The sequence below is a fragment of the Macaca nemestrina genome, chromosome 17 (assembly GCF_043159975.1).
Source record: "Macaca nemestrina isolate mMacNem1 chromosome 17, mMacNem.hap1, whole genome shotgun sequence".
In the NCBI taxonomy this organism is placed as follows: domain Eukaryota; kingdom Metazoa; phylum Chordata; class Mammalia; order Primates; family Cercopithecidae; genus Macaca; species Macaca nemestrina.
In genome coordinates, this window is record NC_092141.1 from 3,810,248 (window position 1) to 3,837,230 (window position 26,983).

Sequence of the window (26,983 nt, forward strand, 5' to 3'; positions counted from 1 at the left end):
AGCTGTCTGAGCGCCGCTCACCAAAGGAGCCGGGAAACGCTGGTGGCTCCAAGAGCTTCTGTGTCACTGGCAGCGGCCTCATCCTCCCTCACGCCGAAGCCCCGATCCCTGCGCCCCGACCCAGCTGCGCTTTCTCCGGCCAAGACGCGTGAAAACTACAACTCCCAGAGTGCATCTCGCCGAGATCGGACCCCAGTCAGGTGGCAGAGGTCAGGTGACAGCGGACCCGCCTCTCCCAAAGTCTAGCCGGGCCGGGGAACGCGGTGCATTCCAGACCGGCACCTGGCGAGGCTCTTGCGTCCCCTGAGGGCGGTTCCCCGAGCTGGGGGGCTCAGGTGAGAGCGGGCACAGCCTCCCGTTTCCCAGGCGGGCCCCTTGAGGCACAGCAGGTCAGCGGGGCAGCCTGCCGGGGGTCCAGCGCCCTCAGCCGCGCCGGGCTCTTTTCCCCGCCACCAGTGCTGGCCTCGCGACACCGGACAACCCCGGGGTGGAAGGGCCCGAGCGCTGGTCAGCGGAGGCAGGGACAGCGGGCTGCCGGGGTGGGTGCCGTTCCCAGCCCCTTCCCTTCTGCTCAGTTGCCGCCTGGGTCTGGGTTGGGGAATTTGCAGATTGCTTTGGAGACGGTGAGAGGACCTTTGCGAGAGCGCCGGTTGACGTGCCAAGTTCGGGGCTCCGGGGGCTGAGCAGCAGGAGACCCCACCCTCCCCTCCGGGTTTTCACTCAGGGCTAAGGGAGGACTCCTGAGCCCTGCCTCTTCCAGTAACATTGAGGAGGATAACTGTGCTTTGTGAGAGCTCGCTACGCGCCCTAAGCAACAGAGGTAACCACTTTATATCATTGTTTCTCAACCTCCTTATTCCTACCCACCCCTCTCCCATAAAATTTAATACCACTAGTACACTAGGTATTTGTTTATGTGACCACAAACCATTGTAATAGCTAGATTTTTTTCCACCACCACCTCCCCCCACCACCCCAAGCCATTTTTTTTTTTTTTTTTTTTTTTTTTTTTGAGATAGAGTCTCCAGCCTCTGTCGCCCAGGACTGGAGTGTGGTGGCGCCATCTCAACTCACTGCAACCTCCACCTTCCGGGTTCAAGTGATTCTCTTACCTCAGCCTCCCAAGTAGCTAGGACTACAGGCCCGAGCCCCCATGCCCAGCTAATTTTTGTATTTTTAGTAGAGACGGGGATTCACCATGTTGGCCAGGCTGGTCTCGAACTCTTGACCTCAGGTGATCTGCCCACCTCGGCCTCCCAAAGTGCTGGGATGACAGGCGTGAGCCACCATGCCCAGCCTACCCCCAGCCAATTTTAGTCCAACTTGACAATGCATGCTTTACATCTCCTCATCTAAGTCCTATGAAGTAGTTACCACTGTCCCTGTTTAGCACCACACGGTCACATAAGGAATAAACGCGAACCCAGGTTCAAACCTGTCTCCAGTGTACACAGCCCTTACCACTATTTGTATACCCTCTCCAAAAGCAGGAGACCCAGGGAGTTCCAGGTCATAGAACAGAGGACAGGACCAACTCATACCTGGCAGAGAGGAGCTGCCACAGGAGACCCATAGCCCCAGGTTGCTCCTGGGAAGGGACTGAATGGGTGAAACAACATGTGACATCTGAATGAGGCCTGGACAATTGTTAGAACTTACATAGTAAGGGCACACCAGACAGAGCCCATTGTCAAGAGATACTTCATTTCTATCTTGTAGCTTTCACAAGCCACTAGTTTTATGTAATTATCAATCTGTTTGTTTGTTTGTTTTTGAGATGGAGTTTCACTCTTATCACCCAGGCTGGAGTGTAATGGTGCAACCTCGGCTCACTGCAACCTCCGCCTCCCGGGTTTAAGCGATTCTCCTGCCTCAGCCTCCCAAGTAGCTGGGACTACAGGCACATGCCACCATGCCCAGCTAATTTTCGGATTTTTAGTAGAGACGTGGTTTTGCCATGTTGGCCAGTCTGGTCTCGAACTCCTGACCTCAAGTGATCCAACTGCCTCTGCCTTCCAAAGTGCTAGGATTATAGGCATGAGCCACTGCGCTCAGCCTAATCTGATGTTTTTTAACATTTTAGTTGACTTACCTCTCAATGTCGTTTTGTCTCTGCTGGCATCATTCCTCCAGGTGTCTCAGCCTTTGAGGCTTGGGGATATTTGCTGACCAAGTCTGTGAGTTTGAGAAGCTGGTTAGGCCTGATTCTGCATCTAATTTCTGGAGAAAAACCACTCTGCCCGGGGCAACAAACTGAATCCCGAACTTGAGGTCACAGGGCAGGTATGAGGAGCGGAGAGCAGCAAGAGTGAGAGGGAGGCCTGTGGTCATTCCATACACACAGGAGGGCAGTTCCTCCAAGGTCAGAGCACAGGAATCCAGCGCCAAGGGCAAGGCCCCCAGGGGAGGCCAGAGCATGGGTGGGGCGTCATTCCTGGCCAGTGGGAAGGGTCTCAGATGAGGCAGAGCTGCAGCAGCCGAAGAGAGAACCCTGGAGGAGACAGGGGCCAACAGAGGTCAGACAGCTGGAGCAGCCAGGGAGACATTTTGAGGAGTATGTAAGGGAGTTGTCAGGAGATGCTGGAGGCCTTGGGGAAACTGAAATCAGAGTAGGAACAGGGATCTCTCCATACAGACCTTACCCAGTGCTCCCCACAGTTTGCAGGAACCCCAGGAGGCTGTCAGCGTGGGAGGACCTGAGCACTGTGTACTGAGGCAGCGTAGAGACCAAGCTACAGAAATCCATGCCAGCCTGCTTGCTCTTGACCCACGGTTCACCTGCTGTGTGTTGGGGTTACAGGCATGCAGCTCCCCATCTTCCACACTAAACCGAGGAGTTGCTCTGGGGCTCATCCCTCCCCGAGTCCTCCTTGTGAATGACCCCAGCCAGTCCTGAAATAGTGACACTTGTCAAATAAAGTCTTGACAGACATGGTGGCTCACACCTGTAACCCCAGCACTTTGGGAGGCTGAGGCGGGCAGATCGCTTGAGGTCAGGAGTTCCAGACCAGCCTGGCCAACGTGGCGAAACACCGTCTCTACTAAAAATACAAAAGTTAGCTGGGCATGGTGGCGAGCACCTGTAATCCCAGCTGCCCAGGAGGCTGAGGCGGGAGAATTGCTTGAACCCAGAGGGGGAGGTTTCAGTGAACTGAGTTCGCACCACTGCACTCCAGCCTGGGCAACAGAGCAAGACTCTGTCTCAAAAAAAAAAGTTTTTGTAATATGTATATTAAAAAAAATTTTTTTTTTTAAGTCTTAAGGGTCAATTGGTGTCATCAGCCCTTAGACTCTTATCCCAGGACAGTAAAGGAAACTAATTTCCTTGAGGTTTGTAGGTTCACAATGTCAAATATCTGACCCCAGTTTTAACTTTTGGAGAAAAAGAATCTCAGGCCAGTAAAATTGCATCCCTTTCTTTCTGCTAACTAAGTATTTGCTAAAAGCAGTTGAGGAGGGAAAAATTCTGGTCTTTGTTCACTTCCACAGGGGGGCACTTTACACAACCCATTTGGCTCCCTGAGCCCGTTTCCCCGTATATCAAAGGAAGATAAGGCCTCGCTGGGTGGCCCTCTGAGGCTGTGATGCAAAGCCCTGAGGTCAGAGCTGCCAATTGGGAGTCCTTTATGAGCCATCCATGCTCCGGAGGGCAGATTGTCTACAGGGAGCTGAGCTGATTCAACATTCACCTGAACGTCTCTCGCTATTTTTCTTCCTAGTTCTGAGAAATCGGGAAACATGATAAGGAATTGGCTGGCTATTTTTATCCTTTTTCCCCTGAAGCTCGTAGAGAAATGTGGTAAGTTTAGAAATGACATGTCAACTTTGTACAGAGGGAAATGGTGGCTAGAGGAAGTAGTCGTCTGATCTGTTTGTTGCCAAGGGTTTAGTATCAGTCAGACCACGTGTCTCTGTTTGCCCCTCAGCCATGTGACCCCTGGGGTGGTGGAGCGGACCCAGGTCTGGGATCCAGGTGTTTGGCAAAGAGCCAGATAGTTCCACAAATAATTGGCCTTCTGCCCTGGTATCTCTGTACCTTTCCTGTATCATCAAAGCGAACAGTTGGTTCTTAAAGTCAGACTATGCAGCTGATTCTCAAAGTCAAACTGTAGAGCCCCAACAACCTGGGATAATATCTTAAAGACTGGCTCAGGCTGGAGCAGTGGCTCTTCACGCCTATAATCCCAGAGCTTTGGGAGGCCGAGGCAGGAAGATCTGTTGAGGCCAGGAGTTTGAGACCAACCTGGGCAACGTAGTGAAACCCCATCTCTATTAAAAAATAATTTTTAAAACTTAGCTGTGTGCAGTGGCTCGTGCCTATAGTCCTAGCTACTTGGGAAGCTGAGGCAGGAAGATCACCTGAGCCCAGGAGGTCAAGGCTACAATGAGTTATGATCACACCACTTCACTCCGGCCTGGGCAACAGAGTGAGACCCTGACTTGAAAAAAAAAAAGAAGGCCGTGTGCGGTGTCTCATACCTGTAATCCCAGCACTTTGGGAGGCCAAGGCGGGCGGATCACAAGGTCAGGAGATTGAGACCATCCTGGCCAACATGGTGAAACCCCATCTCTACTGAAAAAAATATATATACAAAAATTAGCTGGGCATGATGGCGGGCGCCTGTAGTCCCAGCTACTCAGGAGGCCGAGGCAGGAGAATTGCTTGAACCCAGGAGCCAGAGGTTGCTGTGAGCTAAGACTGCGCCACTGCACTGCAGCCTGGCGACAGAGCAAGACTCTGTCCCACTCCTGAAAAAAAAGAATAATGGCTTATATCCCTGCCTGTGGACCTCACAGAGACAGTCCTGGGTCCTGGGAAATAGCGGGGAAGCAGAAGAGGTGGCCACCCTGTTGTACCTGGTTCTGCCAGGCACAGGTCATCTGAGGAGTCTGCCCAGCATCCCCTTGTAAGATGAGAAAACCTGTCCCTTAGAGAGGGGCTGAGGAACAAGGTGCAACAGCCCCACAGGGCCAGGGGTCACTTGGAACACAGGCTGGGATGGAGTTTACACGTCCTTGTAGGAGGACTGACCTTCAGCACAGGCCTCGTTGAGACTCGTGCCCTTCGAGCAATTCTCCTACTGCCTAAAACATCTCTGGAATTCCCTCCATAAAGAGCCGTGTTTAGCACTTCCAGGGTGCCGGGCCCATTCATTTCATCCTCAGCTTGCCTGTTGGGTCAAATACAAAAATCAGATACGTTGTTTGTTTGTTTTTTGTTTTGAGACAGAGTCTCACTCTGTCACTGGGGCTGGTGTGCAGTGGCACGATCTCAGCCCACCGCAACCTCCACCTCCCGAGTTCAAGCAATTCTCCTGCCTCAGCCTCCTGAGTAGCTGGGATTACTGGCGCCCGCAACTACGCCCAGCTATTTTTTTGTATTTTTAGTAGAGACGGGGTTTCACCATGTTGGCCAGGCTGGTTTCGAGCTCCTGACCTCGTGGTTCACCTGCCTCGGCCTCCCAAAGTGCTGGGATTACAGGCGTGAGCCGCCGTGCCTGGCCCAGATACATCTTGAATTCCCATTTCAAGTGAACCTTGACAAACCACACAAATCCTGCAGAGGTCTCCCCAGAGCCTAGCACCACTGCAGTTATCTGGCCTCTTGCATCTCTGAGGAAACAGTGGTCACATGATCATCTCTTCCAGGTTTGTTAAACAATCAGCAATGTTTGTTTGTAGTCACACCTTGTGGATAAGCAATTTCGGGGGAAGGCAGGTCTTTCAGACCCTGGAGCCTGGTGTTTCAGAACCCCTTCCCCGCCCTCCAGGGTCAGACTTTGTGAGACTGAGGCTGGAGCGTGTGTGTGCACGCGCGTGTGTGTGTGCCCAGGCATGTGTGTGCATGCACGAGTACGTGTGGCCGGGCGTGTGCGTAGGCCTGGGTGCGTGTGTGCGCGTGCGAGTACGTGTAGCCGGGCGTGTGCATGGTCCCGAGCGTGTGTGTCTGCGTGTGAGTACGTGTGGCCAGGCGTGTGTGTGGTCCCAGGCGTGTGTGTGCGCGTGTGAGTACATGTGGCCAGGCATGTGCGTGGTCCCGGGCGTGTGTGTGTGCATGTGAGTACGTGTGGCCAGACGTGTGTGTGGCCCTGGGCGTGTGTGCGTGCGCACGATTACGTGTGGCCAGGCATGTGCGTGGTCCCGGGTGTGTGTGTGCGTGTGCGTACGTGTGGCCAGGCGTGTGCGTGGGCCTGGGCGTGCGTGTGCGCACGTGAGTACGTGTGGCCAGGCGTGTGCGTGGTCCCGGGCGTGCGTGTGTGCGTGTGAGTACATGTGGCCAGGCGTGTGCGTGGGCCTGGGCGTGTGTGTGTGCGTGAGTACGTGTGGCCAGGCGTGTGCGTGGGCCTGGGCGTGTGTGTGCGCGTGCGAGTACATGTGGCCAGGCGTGTGCATGGTCCCGGGTGTGTGTGTGCGCGCGTGAGTACGTGTGGCCAGGCGTGTGCGTGTGCGCGCGCCCGGTCATTCACACATACACTTTAAAGCCCCATTAGTGAAGCTAATACACTCCCCTAAGAGAAAAACAGAAAATCCAGCTACCACCACTCCAGTTACCCAGAGGGGAAACAGGCCCAGAGAAGGTAGAAGGCTTCCCCAAAGTCACACAGCTAGAAGGTAACAAAGCTGGAACTTGCACAGGATCCCTGCTGCATGAGATTACTTTGCCTCCTTTCCTAAATGCCATTAGAAAAGAAGAATGGGCCAGGCGCTGTAGCTCATGCCTGTAATCCTAGCACTTTGGGAGGCCAAGGTGGGGGTGGATCTCTTGAGGTCAGGAGTTCGAGACCAGCCTGGCCAACATGGTGAAACCCCATCTCTACTAAAAATACAAAATTAGCTGGACATGGTGGCGTGCGCCTGTAAGCCCAGCTACTCAGGAGGCTGAGGTAGGAGAATCGCTTTAACCCAGGAGGCAGAGGTTGCAGTGAGCTGAGATCACACCATTGCACTCCAGCCTGGGCCACAGAGCAGTTCCCCATCTCAAAAAGAAAAAAGGAAAGAAGAATGGAAGCCACCATAAAATCAAGTCACTGGAATTGAATCTCCAACCTCATTCTGCCCTTGCTGTTTCTTTCTTCTCTTTGCTTTGGGTAGTAATTATTAAGGACCACAGAGGAGATGACTGGCCTTCAGAGTTGTCTGTCTCTGACTTCTCCAGGTGGAATCTTGAGGCAGTGCAGCCTCGTGGCAAGAACCTGGGCTTTGGACTAGACAGGCCTAAGTTTGAATCCTGCCCTCACCATTTTCAAGCTGTGTGGGCAAAAAACCTTTCCTCTTAGAATGCTCAGTTTCCTGAAATGTAAAATAGGAATAATAATGCCTACCTCTCACTTTTGTAATAATTCGAAAATGGGTGCTAGGAGTATAGCAGAGTACCTGGTATTGGGTAGGCGCAGAGTGGGAGAGAGGCCTATAAGAATTAATTTTAAAAACCTGGCCAAGCATGGTGGCTCATACCTGTAATGCCAACACTTTGGGAGGCCAAAGAGGGAGGATCACTTGAGCACAGGAGTTTGACACCAGCACGAGCAACATAGTGAGACACCGTCTCTACAAAAAAAAAAAAAATTTTTTTTTTGAAATGGATTTTCGCTCAGTCACACAGACTGGAGTGCAATGTGGCATGATCTCAGTTCACTGCAACCTCTGCCTCCCGGGTTCAAGCGATTCTAGTGCCTCAGCCTCCCAAGTAGCTGGGATTACAGGCGTGTGCGCCACCACACCCGGCTAATTTTTGTATTTTCAGTAGAGACAGCGTTTCACCACATTGGCCAGGCTGGTCTCGAACTCCTGACCTCAAGTGATCTGCCTGCCTCGGCCTCCCAAAGTGCTGGGATTACAGGCGTGAGCCACCTCACCCGGCCAAAAAAATTCTTTTAAAGTAGCTGGGCATGGGGGCGCATGCCTGTGGTCCTAGCTACTGAGGTAAGAGGCGGCAGCAGTGAGCAGATCACTTGCAGTGAGCCATGATCACTCTCTTTAGGAGGAACTCAGGATGGTGTCATGACTCATTTTGTAATTCTGATACAATGTTAAGATTTTAGACTTATGGGGCCAGCTTCCTAACTGCCTCCCACCTTGGGCTAAAAATGTTCTGCAGTTGGCAGGTGATAATAATAATAGTAACAATTATTAACATCTGGGCTTTGTGGAAAACATGTTACAAGTGTTGCTACATTTTATCTTCACAATGACTTGGTGAGCTAGGTCTTGGTATTCTCCCCATTGTACAGATAAGGAAATGGAGGCTCAGAGAGGGTAAGCACCTTACCCATGGTCACACAGCTGGGAAGTTTCAGAGCCAGAATGGAACTGTGTGACTTTGAAGCCCAGTATCTGAGTTGCTGAGCACCTCAGTTTTCTGTGGTGCTAAAGGAGGAGGAAATAAACATTCTCTGGTCTGGTTCTTGGAGAGTTCACAAACTCTTATTTTATTTTATTTTTATTTTGTTGAGACGGAGTCTCACTCTGTCACCCAGGCTGGAGTGCAGTGGCGCAATCTCAGCTCACTGCAACCTCCGCCTCTGGGTTCAAGTGATTCTCCTGCCCCAGCCTCCCAAGTAGCTGGGACTACAGGCACCTACCATCATGCCCAGCTAATTTTTTGTATTTTTAGTAGAGACGGGGTTTCACCGTGTTAGCCAGGATGGTCTCGATCTCCTGACCTCGTGATCCACCTGCCTCGGCCTCCCAAAGTGCTGGGATTACAGGCGTGAGCCACCGCGCCCGGCCTCATTTTTTGTCTTTTTGGTAGAGATGGGGTTTCGCCATATTGGCCAGTCTGGTCTCCAACTCCTGACCTCAGGTGATCCACCCACCTCGGCCTCCCAAAGTGCTAAGATGACAGATGTGAGCCACTGTGCCCGGCCCTCAACCTCCTATGTTATAATGCAAAGATTGCAGGCGCTCTGTGGCCACATAGATCTCCCACTCACCTTGACCTCCACTGCCTCCGGCAGAGCCCTAGGGATCCAGAGTCCGGCTGGCCGCCCGGCATCACTTTCAGCACCCTGTCCTGAGCAGTGGCTGGTTCTGGGACTTGCTTATCTGTCATGGTCCTCAGCTCTAGGCAGAACTGAACTGGCGGTACAGGAAGTCCCAGCTACGCAAGCCCAGAAGCAAGCCTCGGAATATCCTCAGAACAATGAGCCTGAAAAAGAAGGGCAGAGTCGCCACAGCAGCCGGGCTTCTGCAAGGACCAGGGGACATCCTGTTCTGAGGAGCCCAGCCAGCCAGCAGGGGACTGGAGATTGTGGACTGTGGGAACCTGCAGACTTGGGACAGAGCTTCCATCTGCATTCACATGTGCTGAGTATGGAGAAGGCAGCTCTCAGGGTCTGAGAGGCTCCAGGTAGCAGAGCCTGGCCTGGGAGGACAAGCTTCAGGCTGTGATCTCCTTAGAGGAGATGAGGTTACAGAGGAAGAGAAACTACCAGGGAGGAGTATCGAGGCAGAGAATCAGAGGTCGAATTGGGTAACTTTAAGTTTCCTTCCGGGCCAGATGCGGTGACTCACGCCTGTAATCCCAGCACTTTGGGAGGCCGAGGCAGGCGGATCACCTGAGGTCAGGAGTTCAAGACCAGCCTGGCCAACATGGTGAAACCTCGTCTCTACTAAAAATACAAACATTCGCCAGATGTGGCACCGCATGCCTGTAATTCCAGCTACTGGGAAGGCTGAGACAGGAGAATCACGAACCTGGGAGGCAGAGGTTGCAGTGAGCAAAGATCATGCCACTGCACTCCAGTCTGGGCGACAGAGCGAGACTCTGTCTCAAAAAAAAAAAAAAAAAAGTTTCCTTCCAACCCAAGCATCTAAAATTTCAGATCTCAATTCATCTCCCTTTGAGGGGTCTGAGTGAGGGCGTCTGGGTGGGGGAACCAGGGCTGCTAGCAGCCTTTGAGGGGTCTGAGTGATAGGGTCTGGATGGGGGAACTGGGCCTGGGGATCTGAGTGATGGGGTCTGGGTGGGGGAACCAGGGATGCTGGCCGTTGCAAGGATCCCCCTCATCACAGTCATGCACCTGCTTCCTCGCCAGCCTGGATTCATGATCATGACCCCTAGGCTGTGTATAACCCTGAAGGTAGTCAGGCAGGGGAGGTGATATGGGCAGGTGTGGCGTGGGGCTTCCAGCACCCCTGGGAGCAGAGGTTGGGATGGGGCTGCCCAAAGAATACAGGAAGCACACAAAGAGAGGCTTACTCAGTCCAGTGCTCTGGGCTCGTTGGTCTTGCAAGAGGGTGGGTTGGTTGGTTGGTTGGTTTTGAGACAGAGTCTTGCTCTGTTGCCCAGGCTGGAGCACAGTGGCACGATCTCGGCTCACTGCAAGCTCCGCCTCCTGGGTTCACGCCATTCTCCTGCCTCAGCCTCCCGAGTAGCTGGGACTACAGGCGCGTGCCACCACACCCAGCTAATTTTTTCTATTTTTAGTAGAGAGAGTTTCACCATGTTGGCCAGGCTGGTCTTGATCTCCTGACCTTGTGGTCCACCCACCTCATCAGCCTCCCAAAGTGCTGGGATTACAGGCATAAGCCACCACACCTGACCAGTTTTCTTTCTTTTTTTAAGAAAATATTTTGTAGAGACAGAATCTCTCTGTGTTGCTCAGGCTGGTCTCCAACTCCTGGGCTCAAGCGATCCTCCCGCCTTGGCCTCCCAAAGTGCTGGGTTTACAAGTGTGAACCACCATGCCCGGCCCCAAGATGGTTTTCTAAGACCCTAAGACCCAGACCTGCTTCCTCCCTCATCCAGGGGGCCTGTTTGTCAACTTGATTCTGAGTTTACAGCATAATGCCAAGAAGAAATCTCTGAGAGTGAAACAACTATTCACGCTTCTTCCTCCAGTCCCCACAGATAGCCCCAGGAAGGGGACCAGTACCAGGGTGAGCTAGGTTAGGAAGGGGACCAGTACCAGGGTGAGCTGGGTTAGGAAGGAGACCAGTACCAGGGTGAGCTGGGTTAGGAAGGAACCGACCAGTACCGGGGTGAGCTGGGTTAGGAAGGAGCCCCAGAGGGCTCTTTAGAAACCCGTTAGCTGGGCCCATGTGTCTCTCAGAGCACAGGAAAGGGGCTGGCCCAATTCTTCAGGGCCATTTTGACTTCATGAACAGAAGAGACAGACCCGTGTCCTTTCCATCTGAAGAGGAGGTTCAGGGCTGCCTTTTGTGCTCCCATATCATGCTTGAATTCCCCTGTAATGATTTTTTTGTTTGTTTGTTTTTTTGTTTTTTTTTTTTTTTTGAGACGGAGTCTCGCTCTGTCGCCCAGGCTGGAGTGCAGTGGCGCGATCTCGGCTCACTGCAAGCTCCGCCTCCCGGGTTCACGCCATTCTCCTGCCTCAGCCTCCCGAGTAGCTGGGAGTACAGGCGCCCACAACCGCGCCCGGCTAATTTTTTGTATTTTTAGTAGAGACGGGGTTTCACCGTGGTCTCGATCTCCTGACCTTGTGATCCGCCCGCCTCGGCCTCCCAAAGTGCTGGGATTACAGGCGTGAGCCACCGCGCCCAGCCCCCCTGTAATGATTTTTGGACTCCATGGTTCTCTAACGATCTCTGGGTAGCTCAGCCACAGACTCTCAGAGCCTGTCATCGCAGGGGGATGAGGACGCTCTGGCGTTTCCTGCTCAGGCCTGTCTTCCTCCATCTCTGTCTCTGGCAGCAGGTGGGGAAGGAACCTAACCAGGGTCTGTGTTTGGAGTCCCATCACAGAACAGGGCTCATCAGAGAGTCAGAACTCAGGAGCTCAGATGTCAGGGGTTTCGGCCCAGTTTCCTGTCGCAGGCCCGAGCTCTGACCCAGTGCCTCACGTCATTGATTTGGGTCCTTCCAGAGTCAACCGTCAGCCTTACCGTTCCTCCCGTTGTAAAGCTGGAAAACGGCAGCTCGACCAACGTCAGCATCACCCTGTGGTAAGTTCCCGGGCCTGGTGCTGTGCTCAGCTCCGCTCACGCCCTGCAGCTGGGTCAGTCTGTTCAGATTCCTGATGCGCTGCTCCTGCCTCTTACCTGTAAGACAAGCCATAGAAAAAGGGATGGTGCTAGCTCTGGGCTGCAGGGTGGGATCGCAAATGCTGACCCCCACTCTGAATCCTCACTTCCCCTGGGAGGAGAAGGAAGGGGTACTTCTCCCTGAGACGTGGGTCTTTTACCCGCATGGGAAGAGTCCTGCGTGACCAGCAGTGGAGGCCAGATTTCAAAGCGATTCTAAGACTAAATATTTGAAGAAAGCCCTGAAGGTCAAGGGGCAGCAGCCTGAGCTGCTGGTTGGCGCTTCTGAGGTTGCTCTCAGAAGCAGAATTGGCCACGTCGGGTTAATGTCACTCACGCTGGGCCTTGTCTGGGAGTCTTAACTTGCTGCCATCTGCTGGCTTAGGCACAAGCGTTGCGACCTAGTCCAGTCCGTGCCAGGGAGGCTCCCTCTGCCTTCTCTGCTCTTAGCTGTTTTGTCCTGCCCTTGCCTCCCGGCCACGAGGATTCCCTGATGAAGAAGACCTGGAGCCCTCTCCTTCTCTCTATGCCTCTCCCCCTTCCTTGCCTCTCCTGCGAGATCTGGCCTGAAACCAAAGCTTTGGTTCCGAGGCCCCTAGCAGGCCCGCCATTCCACTCCCAGCTCCTCTGTCTCTGCACACCCTCCCCCCTGCAAATCTTACAAGTCATGTCTTACCACAACTCTCCAGGCCCCTGCAGCGGCCTCCCACTGCCTTTCAAATTAACTCCAGGCCTCTAAACCGAGAGCCAGGGCCCAGGAGGTGGTTTCCAGCCAGCACGTCTGCCTTCTCCCGTCTGATGCCTCTCCTAGCTTTCCAGGCCCAGACTGCTCCCTCCTTGTTCCCTGCCTGAGCCCTCTCCTCCTTCGGTCAAATTCTGGCCCTCACAGAAGGCCGTGCTCAGACCCGACAACCTCGGGGAAGCCTTTCCTACCGGAGCAGGGAGCCGTGGTCCTAGGCCTCCAGATGCCTTGTTTGTCATTCACACCCAGTTTGCTTTCTCCTCTGTTCTCACCCTACCCTGAAGGGGCGGACACCTGGTCTCCTGGTTAAGGCAGGAAAGCCTACGGAGCAGGGTTTCCACCTGGCTACCCATCAAGGTGGAGCACATAACATTTCCTAAGCCTAACTGCTTGAGAGTTGAAGGCCAGATTTGAAATCCAGAGGGGTGGTTGAGATCTCACTGTGTCCAGCTTCTCAGCAGTAATTAGACTCTTGTCCTCCACAGGCCACCATTAAATGCAACCCTGGTGATCACTTTTGAAATCACATTTCGTTCCAAAAATATTACTATCCTTGAGCTCCCCGAAGAAGTAAGTAACCAATCTTAACGGATGGGTAGGGAAATGCTAGGTAACAGAACACATTTGAATTAAGAACTGGTGGAACTAGGTCTCCTAGGCGGCCCCTGTTCCATCAACCTAGAAATCTGTGATTATGGCTTTGTTGGTCTCTTTGGGGATGAGTATCATATGCCATTAGATGGAATTAAGAAGGTGATAGTAAGGAACCTGAGGCAAAAATCGTTCTGGGAATGTAAAAGTTCTTAGGACTTTCAGCTGGGAGTGGTGACTCACACCTGTAATCCCAGCACTTTAGGAGGCCAAGGTGGGCGGATTACATGAGGTAGGAAGTTCGAGACCAGCCTGGTCAACATGGTGAAACCCCATCTCTACTAAAGTAAACATAAAAATTAGCCAGGCGTGGTGGTACGCGCCTGTAATCCAAGCCACTCAGGAGGCTGAGGCAGGAGGATCACTTGAACCCAGGAGGCGGAGGTTGGAGTGAGCCGAGATGACCCCACTGCACTCCAGTCTGGGCGACAGAGCGAGACTCCATCTCAAAAAAAAAGTTCTTACAATTTTCTAAGGCCTGGCTACTCAAAGGGCATTCCGGGACCTGCAGAACTGGGCTTCCTTAGGAACACAGCATCTCAGGACCCCCCCAAACCTACTGATTGAAAGCACACTAGCAAGATCCCAGATGGTGTGAGTCCACATTAAGGTTTGTGAAGCCTCATTCTGAGACACCATTGGTTGGGTGTCATTTCCAAAAACCAGTGCCAGCGGCCGTGGGATCTAACAGTGATCATCACCCATAGCTTTATGCATGTATCTATTTGTGTGCACCCTGCTTCCACCTTACTGAGAATTTGAGCCAGCTGCTATTCAATTAGATAAAAAGCATCCATAGAGGAGGTGGTAAATAAGGGTTTAAAAACAAGATGGGCCGGGCGCAGCGGCTCAAGCCTGTCATCCCAGCACTTTGGGAGGCCGAGGCGGGCAGATCACGAGGTCAGGAGATCGAGACCATCCTGGCTAACACGGTGAAACCCCGTCTCCACTAAAAAATACAAAAAACTAGCCGGGCGAGGTGGCGGGCGCCTGTAGTCCCAGCTACTTGGGAGGCTCAGGCAGGAGAATGGCGTAAACCCGGGAGGCGGAGCTTGCAGTGAGCTGAGATCTGGTCACTGCACTCCAGCCTGGGCGACAGAGTGAGACTCCATCTCAAAAAAAAAAAAAAAAAAAAAAAAAAGATGAATGCACGTCACTCAGGGTGAGTAACTTCTGGGGAGCTATTGTACAACATGGCAATACAGTTAATGATCATGTATTACTGCATGCCTGAAAACTGCTAAGAGATTAGATCCTAAATGTTCCCACCACAGCTGGGTGCAGTGGCTTGCACCTAGGGTCCTAGCTACTCATGTTCTTAACGAAAAAACAAAAAAAAGGTAAGTATATGAGATGATGGATATATTAATGAGCTTGATTTAATCATTTCACAATGTATGCATATATCAAAGCACGTTGTATCCTGCAAATCTATACACTTTTTATTTGTCAATGATACCTTAATAAAGCTGGTGGAAGCGGGAGGAGAAGAATGCAGGGATGAGATCAGTAGCCATGAGGCACATCGGGATGGGCTGCAAATCAGCTCTGAGCCCCCTAGGAAGCAAACAGGAATGAAACACGATCAGTCTCAAGCATGTGGGAATCTGTGATCTGAAAAATATAGCATCGCTGGCTGCAGAGATGTGCACCTGTAGTCCCAGCTACTTGGGAGGCTGAGGCAGGAGAATCACTTGAGCCCAGGAGCTCAAGGCTGCAGTGGGCCACGATTGTACCACTGCCCTCCAGCCTGGGTGTTGGAGCAAGGCTCTGTCTCTAAAAAATTAAAAATAAAAGTAAAATGTTGAAAAATAACAGCATTGCTGAGAGAGAGGTCTCAGAGTGTCCAGCTAAGGGGACCGACCCTGCCTGAGAGGGAGATCCCCCTGCTGGTGAGCACCTCGATAGGCAGTGCCATTTCCCACACCTCCTCTCTTGCCCCGGGTGTGAGCCCAGCATGCAGAGCTGGTGGGTTCTGAGAGCACAGCCCTCTGAGCCACAGATTAAATTCAGACTCTGGGAGGAACAGATGCTGATTGCTTCGTTTAGGGCCAAACATCTAAGTCAAAGTGTCATCTTTTAATTTTTATGTATTCGTTTATTTTTTATTTTATTTATTCATTTATTTAGAGACACAGCTTCACTCTTTTGCCCAGGTTGGAGTAAAGTGACGCAGTCTCAGCTCACTGCACCCTCCGCCTCCCGGGTTCAAGCGATTCTCCTGCCTCAGCCTCCCAAGTAGCTGGGATTACAGGCGCCCACCACCAGGCCTGGCTAATTTTTGTAGTTTTAGTAGAGACGGGGTTTCACCATGTTGGCTAGGCTGGTCTCTAACTCCTGACCCCAGGTGATCCACCCGCCACAGCCTCCTAAAGTGCTGGGATTACAGGCGTGAGCCACTGCGCCCGGCCACTGATTGATTGATTGATTGATTGAGACAGAGTCTCACTTTGTAACCCAGGCTGGAGTGCAATGGCGTGATCTCAGCTCACTGCAACCTCTGCCTCCCGAGTTCAATCAATTCTCCTGCCCCAGTCTCCCATGTACCTGGGATTACAGGCACACACCACCACGCCTGGCTAATTTTTGTATTTTTAGTAGAGATGGGGTTTCACCATGTTCGCCAAGCTGGTCTTGAACTCCTGGCCTCAGGCGATCCGCCCACCTCAGCCTCCCAAAGTGCTGGGATTACAGGCGTGAGCCACCGTGCCCGGCCAAAGTGTCCTCTTTTTAAAATCAGGGAAAGTCTTAAGCAAAGGAAAGCTGACAGCAAACAAGCCTGGGCTGTAGGAGTCCTTGAACCTGGAGCACAAACAGATCCAGCAAATCCATGTATCAGTCAGGGTAGCGGTGACCCCTGGGGCCAGGGGAGGTTGGAGGAAGCAAGCGGGGCTTCTGAGGACTTGGGGATGTTTCATTTCTTCATCTGGAAGCTGGATGCATTCAGTCTGTAGACATTTCATCAAGCTGTGATGTGTGTACTTTTCTACCTATATGTCACAGTTCCGTTTTTTAAAAAGTCTTCAACAGTGAGAGGCTGGGCGCAGCGGCTCACATCTGTCATCCCAGCACTTTGGGAGGCTGAGGCTGGTGGATCGTTTGAGGTCAGGAGTTCAAGACCAGCCTGGCCAACGTGGTGAAACCCAATCTCTGCTAAAAATACAAAAATTTGCTGAGCGGTAGTGGTGTGCGCCTATAATCCCAGCTACTCAGGAGGCTGAGGCAGGAGAATCACTTGAGCCCGGGAGGCGGAGGTTGCAGAGAGCTGAGATCATGCTGCTGCACTCTAGTATGGGTGACAGAGTGAGACCCTGTCTCAAAAAAAAAAAAAAGAAAAGAAAAGTCTTTAACAATGAGAGTCAAACCATTGGTGTGAGAGGGAATTTATGGGCACCCACCTACCTTTTCAGGCTCCTGCCTCACTTGCCCTTCCCCACCCACCTCTCACCGCTCCCCTCCACTACCTGTGATACTGGAAGCCTCTGGTTAGAACATGGGAGTTGGGTGGTCTAGGAGCCAGGCCTGTGAGCCTTGGGTAAGTCACTTCACCCCGACATAGCACCATTTCCTTATTTGCAGCCATACGGTGAGTAATGTCTACTTGACAGCCCTGTGAAGATCAAAAGCACTAGCAAGTATAAAATGTCTAGGATTGGCCGGGCGCGGTGGCTCACGCCTGTCATCCCAGCACTTCGGGAAGCCGAGGCAGGCAGATCACCCGAGGTTGGGAGTTCAAGACCAGCCTGGCCAGCATGATGAAACCTGGTCTCTACTAAAAGTACAAAAATTAGCCAAGAGTGGTGGCGGGTACCTGTAATCCCAGCTACTTGGGAGGCTGAGGCAGGAAAATCACTTGAACCCGGGAGGCAGACGTTGCAGTGAGCCGAGATCGCGCCATTGCAGTCCAGCCATGAGCGAAACTCCACCTAAAAAAATAAAAAATAAAAAAATGTCTAAGATCGTCCCTGATACACAGAAAGCACTCAGTGAAAGGCAGCGATTATCATTTCATTGTCTTGTATCAGTCGATCAACCGATTTTCTCCCTTCCTAGTTCCAGAAGGGATTTAGTGGCCACTTAACAAATCTCCAGGCAACATTGGAAGGAATATCTGTTAAAAATAAGAAAAAGTGGCCGGGCACAGTGGCTCATGCCTGTAATCCCAGCACTTTGGGAGGCCGAGGTGGGAGAATCAGGAGGTCAGGAGATCGAGACCAGCCTGGCTAACACGGTGAAACCCCGTCTCTACTAAAAATACAAAAAATTAGCCGGGTGTGGTGGCGGGAGTCTGTAGTCCCAGCTACTCGGGAGGCTGAGGCAGAAGAATGGTGTGAACCCGGGAGGTGGAGCTTGCAGTGAGCAGAGATCGCACCACTGCACTCCCAGCCTGGGGGACAGAGCGAGACTCCATCTCAAAAAAAAATAAATAAATAAGAAAAAGTGAGTGGCAGGAAAATAAAAGAGCCAGGAGTGGCATGTGTTATGAAGATGTAGCTTGCAACACATGGACCATAAGTTGAATTTGAGGCTTTGCTGCAACCGCTATACCATTTCCATTGTTCTGCCAAGGCCCCTGATTTCTGGTGCTAAGAACAAGAAGGCAGTGCTTCAAGGGTCCTCATTAAGAAGCCACTGCAGGGTGCGGTAGAGTGCCTGCAGTCCCAGCTACTCAGGAGGCTGAGGCAGGAGGATCGCTTGAGCCCAGGAGTTGGAGTAATCAGTGAGCTACAGACGCATCACTGCACTCCAGCCTGAGCTACAGAGCAAGACCTGCCTCTTAAAAATAAGAAGGCCAGGCACGGTGGCTCACACCTGTAATCCCAGCACTTTGGGAGGCTGAAGTGGGTGGATCACCTGAGGTCGGAAGTTCGAGACCAGCCTAGCCAACGTGGCAAAACCCCATCTCTACTGAAAATACAAAAATGGAGCCAGGCGTGGTTGTGGGCACCTGTAATCCCAACTACTCGGGAGGCTGAGGCAGGAGAATCACTTGAACCCTGGGGGCGGAGGTTGCAGTGAGCTGAGGTGGTGCCACTGCACTCCAGACTGGCAACAGAGTGAGACTCCGTCTCAAAAAATATATAAGCAGCAGCAGCCACGGCAGTCTAATGAGCCAGATCCTCACGGCACCTGCAGTATGGGTGGAGTATTATCCAGGGAGCACAGAAGCTGGGGACCAGGGGAGACAGTTTGGTTCAGTAAGGATATCCTCCCACTCCCCACCACTCCAAGAGGATGTAAGAGTCTCAGGAAAGGCTGGGCGTGGTGACTCTCACACCTATAATCCCAGCACTTTGGGAGGCCGAGGTGGGTGGATCACTTGAGGTCGGAAGTTTGAGACCAGGCTGACCAACGTGGTGAAACCCCATCTCTACTAAAAATACTAAAATTAGCCCGACGTGGTGGCACATGCCGGTAATCCCAGCTACTTGGGAGGCTGAGGCGGGAGAATCGGTTGAACCCGGGAGGCGGAGGTTGCAGTAAACTGAGATCACGCCATTACACTCCATCCAGCCTGGGCAACAAGAGCGAAACTCCATCTCAGGAAAAAGCAAAAAAAAAAAGAGTCTCAGCAGGAATGCTTGGGAGACCAGATGTTGCAGGCAGGCCTCCAGGTACTTTTTCCTGAAGCAGAGCATTTGCCAAACATTGGGCAGCAGCAAGGGTGAAAACGCCCTCTTTGCCAAGTGTCTCCTGTATGTGCCTCTTCTGCTTCGTCACTTGGCAGCCAGGCTGGCACAGGGCACGCATGGTTTTGTGGACGCTGAGGAGCCTAGTGATGATGGAAGTAGAAGTGATGGTATTGCAGTAAAGCAGTGGCCCAGCTTGCTGTGCACCAGGCTCTGTGCTGTCCGCTTTCTGGACATCCTGTCAGTCATGGCAGCCCTGAAAGGTAGACACTTTTGTTAACTCGTTTTACAGATGAGCGAACTGAGATTTGAGCTTGAATAACTTGCCCAAGGTGACGTGCCCAGTGAGAGGACAAGAGCCATCCCTCCTTCCTTCAGAGATAAGCCGGGGGAGGGCATGAGGACGAGTCCATAGCTCTGCTCAGAAAGTCTCACCCAGGCCAGGTGCAGTGGCTCATGCCCATAATCCCAGCACTTTGGGAGGCCAAGGTGGGCAGATCACCTGAGGTCAGGAGTTCCAGACCAGCCTGGCCAACATGGTGAAAGTCTGTCTCTACTAAAAATACAAAACTTAGCTGGATATGGTGGCGTGCACCTGTAATCCCAGCTACTTGGGACTCAGGAGCCTAAGGCAGGAGAGTCACTTGAACTCGAGAGGCAGAGGTTGCAGTGAGTCGAGATCGCCCCACTGTACTCCAGCCTGGGTGACAAAGTGAGACTCTGCCTCAAAAAATAAAAAAAGAAAAAAAGTCTCACTCAGGCCAGGCGCAGTGGCTCACGTCTGTAATCCCAGCACTTTGGGAGGCCAAGGCGGGTGGATTGCTTGAGCCCGGGAGTTTGAGACCAGCCTGGGCAGCATGGCGAACAGGAGGTTCAAGTTGCCTGGTGGGTGCTGCAGCGTCTCTCCTTTTGCTTAGTAAGTTCGTGGAAGGTGGGGCTGTGGGTGATGCGTCCCTCCATTCCCTAGCGTGTAGCATGGAGCTAGATGCCGGCGGTGCCCTCAGTAACCGTACATGTCATCGGATTGAACCTCAGTCTTCCTAACAGGTGGTGGTGCCTCCCGGAGTGACAAATTCCTCTTTTCAAGTGACATCTCAAAATGTTGGACAAGTTACTGTTTATCTCCATGGAAATCACTCCAATCAGACCGGGTAGGCTGGCCTCAGCGCGGCGGGCCTCACATGACAAGAAGGGGGCCATCCTGGGCGCGTGGAAGTCTCCTTCGGAAGCCCGGCCTCAGCTCATCCCGGTCCCCAAACTCCTTTCCAGCCCGAGGATACGCTTCCTCGTGATCCGCAGCAACGCCATTAGCATCGTAAACCAGGTGATTGGCTGGATCTACTTTGTGGCCTGGTCCATCTCCTTCTACCCTCAGGTGATCATGAATTGGAGGCGGAAAAGGTAACCCCCTGGGCCGTACTCGCAAGCAGTCTTGGGGCCACTAGGAGCAGGGCGTTCCAGCAAGGCTGCCGATGGCGCAGCCTCCGACGTCCCCTCTACCCTTCTGTCTGCCTCCCCTTTCCAGAAAGCTGTCCCAATGCGAAGTTGTCCCAATGCGAAGGCTCGGGGAGCCTGGGTCGGACTCCCGTGCTGGGCATTTCATCCTTTGCCCAGCTCAGCCCCTCCCTGAGAAAGCAACAAAATGGGGCTCGTTAGTTTGGTGGAGAATGGGCAGGGGAGCGGGGGAAGTCCACTGTGAATCTGCTCTGCACTGGGTCCACCTGGCCCTGGAGGATTGCGGTGTCAAGTCCTGTAGACTCGGCCTTCGGGACGAAGCAGTCCCACCTCGACTTGCAAGGACCCAAGCCACGTGGGCCTCCTGGGGGGATGGCAAGCAGACGGCCAGGAGGGAGCCGCTCCTCGGAGGCCTCCCCGACTCCCCTCTGGAGCCAGGACTTGAGGAGCAGAGAGATCTTAGGCAGGGGAGGAAGAGAGGAGGGAAGTAGCTCTCGAGGGCAGGCATTGGGTAGCATCCATGGTGGGAGCAGGAGGGACCTAGGACAGTGCCCTGCTTTAGACGGGTCGAGTCCTCCTTCCCCGTGGCCTGGGAGCCCTGTCCCTCCCATTCCCCACAGTAGTGCCAGTCCTCACCCCCAGCCCTGCCCTGCCCCTCCACCCCCGCCAGTCCTCAGCCCCTGGGGTCCTCCCCCCTGCCCTGCCCCTCCACCCCCGCCAGTCCTCAGCCCCTGGGGTCCTCACCCCCTGCCCTGCCCCTCCACCCCCGCCAGTCCTCAGCCCCTGGGGTCCTCACCCCCTGCCCTGCCCCTCCACCCCCGCCAGTCCTCAGCCCCTGGGGTCCTCACCCCCTGCCCTGCCCCTCCACCCCCACCAGTCCTCACCCCCTGCCCTGCCCCTCCACCCCCACCAGTCCTCACCCCCTGCCCTGCCCCTCCACCCCCACCAGTCCTCACCCCTGCCCTGTCTTGCCCCTCCACCCCCTGTAGCGTCATTGGTCTGAGCTTCGACTTTGTGGCTCTGAACCTGACGGGCTTCGTGGCCTACAGTGTATTCAACATCGGCCTCCTGTGGGTGCCCTACATCAAGGTACGGCCTTGCCTGTCCCACATCTCTGCCCACGTGGCGTGGTGGCCTGGCTGCCCCTCACCACCCAGCTTCTCCCACCCACCAAACAGGAGCAGTTTCTCCTCAAATACCCCAATGGCGTGAACCCCGTGAACAGCAACGACGTCTTCTTCAGCCTGCACGCGGTCGTCCTCACTCTGATCATCATCGTGCAGTGCTGCCTGTATGAGGTGAGACCAGGCCTGGCCCCCCACAGGCCGCCCCAGCCAACACCCACCACCCCGCCTCACCTTTGACAGAAGACGCGGCAGAGCCTGGGAAAGGAAGTGGGTGTGTTCATTCAGCCCGGTCCTGTGCTGGGCAGAGAAGACGCCCATGAGTCCAGGCCCTCAGAGCCCACCAAGTCTGGGGTGAGGGACTCAGGGAGAGGCAGCGGCTGGACTCAGGCTGAGAGCTGTGGGCAGAGGAGCACAGACAGCTCATGGAGGAGCGCAAGGCCCTGAGCCCCGCCAGGGAGGAGGGAGGAGGGCAGCAGAAGACGCTTGGTTGCGTTCCAAGGATGAGTGAAGTCCCTGTGGAGGAGGGGAGGAGCCAGGGTGGGCTCCCGGAGGGGTCAGGTCACAGAGGCCAAGGGGCATTTGAGAGGGACCCTGAGCAGGTGGGTGCAGCTGGGCTTAGGGTGCCAGGAGGGGCAGGTTCCTGAGCGGTCAGCAGAGGGCCCACGTGCAGGCAGAGGCACCGGTATTCAGCCTTGTTGCTGGAGACCATGGGTGTCAGCAGGGCAGGGCCCCGCCAGGGCTGGGTCCGGAGGCCCCTGATGTGCCAGCTTTGCGCTCCCTTCTCCCAGGGCGTTCCCTTCACGCTGTGAGGCAGCCGGGGGCTGTCCGGCCACCCGCATGATCCCTCTAGGCTTTCTTAGCTGTCGGTGTGACGCGAGAGCGAAGGAGGCCCACGTTGGGCCCGTGTTCAGGGAAAGGCAAGGCGAGGGGACAGATTCCTGAGATGCTCAGGCTGCCGCCGGGTCGTGGGACGAGTCAGTACCTGGCTGGGAGAGGCACCAGGCCCCCAGAGGTCGGAGCCCACGTCTCCGAGTGAGTGCTGAGAGGCGCCCAGTTCTGCCAAGTAGGAACGAAGCAGACGGAGCTTGAGAGTCCCAGCGGCCTGAACAGGAGGCCCTGGCGATGAGAAGGTGTGGCTGGTGCCAGGGATGTCACCCCAGCCCAGGTGTGATGCTTTCTGTGGCCCGGATGTTCCCCTGCCACGACCCCAGTGCAGTCCCCACCTCGCAGGGGCTCCTTCAAGGCCAGGGTCCAGCCTCGTGCCCTTCTCCAAGCCCGCCCTATCCGGGGCCGCCCGTGCTGAGCCCCGGCCTGGCCTCTGTGTGGGTCCACATCTCCGCCCTCCTGTCGCCCCCAGCGCGGTGGCCAGCGTGTGTCCTGGCCTGCCGTCGGCTTCCTGGTGCTCGCGTGGCTCTTCGCACTTGTCACCATGATCGTGGCTGCCGTGGGGGTGACCACGTGGCTGCAGTTTCTCTTCTGCTTCTCCTATATCAAGCTCGCGGTCACGCTGGTCAAGTATTTTCCACAGGTACTTCCAGGGCCCTGTTCACATGGCCGGTGGCAGGAGAGGCGAGAGGTACAGGGCCCAGGCCCTGCTCCTGTGGGGCAGCTCCGGCGGGGTGAGGAAACAGGACGGAAAGCCACAGGGAGCCCGGGAGCCCAGGAGGAGCAGCGCGGTGGGGAGGCCAGCCTACCGCTCTTCCCCCGGGCTGGAATCACACGAGATCGTTAGCGGAGGCCCCGGGACCCCATGCTCCCTTAAGCATCAGGCGTTGTGCGGGTGGTTCCCCTTCTCCACACCCCAGCCTTTCCTGATGCCTTTGGCTCTGCCCCCACCACTGCCTCCATTTCCACAGCAAGGGGCAGCCCCGAGGGGCGACGGCAGGAGACTCTGGAGAGGTGAGGTGGGAGGAGGGAGCAGCTTCCTGCGCAGAGCTCAGCCCCTCCTACGAGCGAGCACAGCAGGTCCTCTTCAGATCCGGGGACTCAGGGTCCAGCACATCTTGCCCTATGGCCTGGGACAGGGTTGGGGCTGAAGTTGCTGCACCCGGGGATCTAGGGCCTCATTTAACTCACCCCATTCCCAAAGGGAGGAGCCCTGCCCCAGTGTCCCCAGCCCTGGGAGCCTTGTGTTCTGTGAGCTCGGGAGGGCCAGCGTTCTGACTGGGAGGCAGGGCTGGACTCAGGCTGAGCAGGCTGAGTTCTGTGGACAAGGAGCCCGGGTGTTCCGGGCCAGGCCAGCCTGCACAAAGGCTGGGGTGGGACACGGGGAGGTAGTGAGGGGACATGGCTGGTTGAACAGTATTGAGCATGTTGAAGCTGGGAAGCTGGGGTCAAGTCCCAGGAGCTCGGGAGGGTTTCCAAGGAGGGGAAGGTTTGGGGAAGTGGGCCCCAGTCCCTGAGGGTGGGACGGCTTGGGGCCAAGAAACCAGGCAGGCAGAGATGTTTGGAACTGTCCAGGACTGGAGGGGCAGCAGCAAGGACGGAAGAGGGTGAGCCAGGACACAAGACAGGGACCGACCGGAGGCTGACTGGGAGACCACCAGAGAGGCCAGGACCTCCCTCACGGCGGGAAGGAAAGGTCACAGCAGTCAGAGGACCCACAGGGCTCTGCGGCGTGGGAGGACGTGGGGCACAGGCAGGCAGACTGGAGCGCCTCCCCGCAGACCCACCCCCAGACCCCAGAAGCCTTGGCCAGGCCTGCGAGGGGAGTTAACCCCCTCTACAGACGGGGAAACCAAGGCTAGGAGAACTGTCACTTGCCCAAGACAGCAAGCTCTGGTGACGGAGCCAGGATTCCAAACCAGAAGTCCCACTCCCACCCAGTCCCTAAGCACATGAAGTCCCAGCCGAGTTTGGGGACAGCCTTCCCTGGAGGCGAGAGGAATCATAACTGCAGGGAAACCAGCTTAGGGCCTTAGCCCCAGGGATGTGGAAGACACAGGAAGGCAGCACCAGCCCCGCCTCCCTGGAATTGTGAGGTGCGGGGGGTGGGGGGCCTTTCCTTGCTGTACATGCAGATGAGACGCCCACCCCCAGGACCACCCAAACTGTGCCTTGGCTGAGGCCTGTCACAGCCCAAAGGTCACTGTGTTCCTTGGAGCCAAGGCCCCAGTGGGAGGAATGAGAACCGCTTTTGTTTGGAGGGGCAGTCACGAGGCACGTGAGGCAGCCGCCCAGTCCTCACCGCCCTCCATCTGTCTGTCCCTCTGTCTGGCCCAGGCCTACATGAACTTTCACTACAAAAGCACTGAGGGCTGGAGCATTGGCAACGTGCTCCTGGACTTCACCGGGGGCAGCTTCAGCCTCCTGCAGATGTTCCTTCAGTCCTACAACAACGGTGAGTCAGCCAGCGGGCTGCTGGCCACCCTGTGGCTGGAGCATTGGGCGGGGCCGGCTTTCCCGGGACCCTCCAACCAGGGCTCCACCCCCAGCTGGGATCCAAGCCAATCCAGCCCCCAAGGAGAGACCCGCCTAGGGGCCTTCGTAGCTGCAGGATTTGTGGTTTTTTGGGACCCTCACCTCCCACCACCCCACATGCTCCAGCTGCCTCAGGAGCTACAATCTAACACCAGCTTCCATCCCCCGGCCGCTAACAGACCAGTGGACGCTCATCTTCGGAGACCCAACCAAGTTTGGACTCGGGGTCTTCTCCATTTTCTTCGACGTCGTCTTCTTCATCCAGCACTTCTGTTTGTACAGAAAGAGACCGGGGTATGACCAGCTGAACTAGCACCCAGGGACCCAGTGTGCAAAGCCCCCGGCCTCGCGCCCTGCTGGGGAAGGCCTCACCCAGCGAAGGCCGGAGAAGCGGTTGGGCCCTGGCACGCAGGGCCGGCTCAGTGTGTGGACAGAGGAGAGCACTCTGCTCCTGGAGCCAGAGGCCGTTCAACAGCCTGCCTTCATCCGGGCCCCTCCTGGGCCTCCCCGGCCAGGCACGTGGCACCGTCGCCTTGACGCCGCCATCTCTTTTCTTTAAGGCTTCAAGCAGCGCGCACAGGCTCTGGCAGCCGTCTCAGGCAGGACTGGGCACCGAACTTGCAGCTGAAGGCCTTGCCCCAAACTACCAGCGTTTCTGCGAGCAGCTTGAAGGGCTGACCTTGCAGCCGGGAAAGCCAAGGGCACTTCGCTGCCACCGCTGCGTTCCCAGAGACCAAGCAGCCAGGTGCCGTGGCCAGTGGACTCAGAGGTGCTGGTGGAGGGACTAGGACTTTGGGGTTAGGCCGCGGGATTCTTTCTCTGCAGGCCACTTTCCTGACATGCTCTCTCTACATAACTCAGCATCCGCGACTGCCGTCAACAGCTGGTCCTACCCAGAGTATTTCTGAGCCCTGAGGGGCCTGCCAGATTGGTTCTGAATTGGACTCATGCCTAGCACATTAGCATACTAACTCCTTTCAGATTTTGTGGAGGGACGTTTGGAAGTGGTTTACTCTCTTCTGCCCTCTCCGCTACCTCCACCTTTCCAGTCCGATGAGCCCCACCTGAGCACACCCAGCCCCTCCTTACCCAGCATCTGGAGTACAGAACACCTGTCTCCTGCTACCAGTCTGTGCCTTAGAGGTCTGTTAGGCCTGCCAAATGGCGGCCAGCTGCCCCGGAGGGAGGGCAGGCCCCCTTCTCTCTCTTTCCCCAGATCCCTACCTGAGACTCACCAGTTTCTGGCCTGTTCAGGAGCCTCAGATAAGTATTTGTACTTGAGACCACCTCACACAATCTGTATGGGCCCAACCCTGATCTCAACCTCCTTCCCTCCACCCGAAGCTGTCGTTCTTCCTATGGCAGCAGGGGGTCCCAGGACGTGCCTCGTACATGCCTTGAGCTTGTCAGTCCACTGAGCTTTCGTCCATGAGACAACGCGAGGGGCCTGTATCTTGAATTAAAACCTACTCGCTTCCTTTCTGCACTCTTAAGTGTGTGCTCGATACAGAAGGCAGGTGTGCTGGCCTTCAGAGCCAGGTGCCCCTGCTCCCCACCTTGTGTAAGGAAGCGCGTAAGGTTGTGAAGTTCACTGACCCGAGGGGGCTGCGTGCTGACCCCGCACTTCACTGGGGAGCCCTCTTGGGTAGTGTGAGACTCCTGCCCGCCCAGGGACAGGTCACTCTCCCAGGCTCCATGTCTACCATTACCAGGGCACGCCACTCAATCTGGATGTGAGTGGGGGCGGATGAGGTTCTGAAGGGCACACCAGCACTGGGTGTGGGGGCGGGGGGAAGTGGGGGTCTTATTCTCCAGACGCTTCCTCTATGTAGTTGTCACAAACATCAAAGAATGTCAGGTCTCGTTTCTGTAGAGCAGACACTTTGGCCTGACCAGGTCCACAGACCTGTCTCACTTGTGTCACCCAATCAATGTGTTACTGGGTGCCATACTTTAAAATGAGATATTTCAAAT

At 55.0% G+C, this 26,983-nt stretch overlaps 2 protein-coding genes across 5 annotated transcripts in view; one reads left to right on the top strand and one right to left on the bottom strand.

The window, feature by feature from the left end:
- Positions 1 to 17,060, bottom strand: part of LOC105471935 (sedoheptulokinase) — a 47,069-nt gene extending 30,009 nt beyond the window's left edge. Inside the window, exons 1-5 of one of the 2 annotated variants that reach the window (XM_071082158.1) lie at positions 16,842 to 17,060; positions 14,837 to 14,934; positions 11,847 to 12,002; positions 8,934 to 9,148; positions 2,093 to 2,491 (exon numbers count right to left, since the gene is read on the bottom strand). The gene's annotated coding sequence lies outside the window, so the exon portion shown is untranslated. Of the gene's footprint in view, positions 1 to 2,092; positions 2,492 to 7,455; positions 7,549 to 8,933; positions 9,149 to 11,846; positions 12,003 to 14,836; positions 15,064 to 16,841 lie in introns of those variants that run through there. The other variant, XM_071082157.1, reaches the window with a different exon arrangement.
- Positions 199 to 26,491, top strand: LOC105471941 (cystinosin, lysosomal cystine transporter). Of its 3 annotated transcripts, XM_011724845.2 has the most exons (13): positions 199 to 335; positions 609 to 820; positions 3,720 to 3,799; positions 11,828 to 11,906; positions 13,212 to 13,296; positions 20,055 to 20,158; positions 20,277 to 20,408; positions 21,452 to 21,551; positions 21,641 to 21,760; positions 22,947 to 23,117; positions 24,812 to 24,929; positions 25,189 to 25,303; positions 25,570 to 26,491. In XM_011724845.2, the coding sequence occupies exons 3-13, from the start codon at positions 3,739 to 3,741 to the stop codon at positions 25,685 to 25,687; spliced, it is 1,203 nt and encodes a 400-aa protein (XP_011723147.2). In that variant the 5' UTR covers positions 199 to 335; positions 609 to 820; positions 3,720 to 3,738; the 3' UTR covers positions 25,688 to 26,491. The 3 variants fall into 3 exon arrangements, with proteins under 3 accessions (XP_011723147.2, XP_070938263.1, XP_070938262.1); XM_071082162.1 differs by lacking the exons at positions 199 to 335; positions 3,720 to 3,799 and having other exon boundaries at positions 799 to 820; XM_071082161.1 differs by lacking the exons at positions 199 to 335; positions 609 to 820; positions 3,720 to 3,799; positions 13,212 to 13,296 and adding an exon at positions 9,157 to 9,349.
- Positions 26,492 to 26,983: the final 492 nt, after the last annotated feature.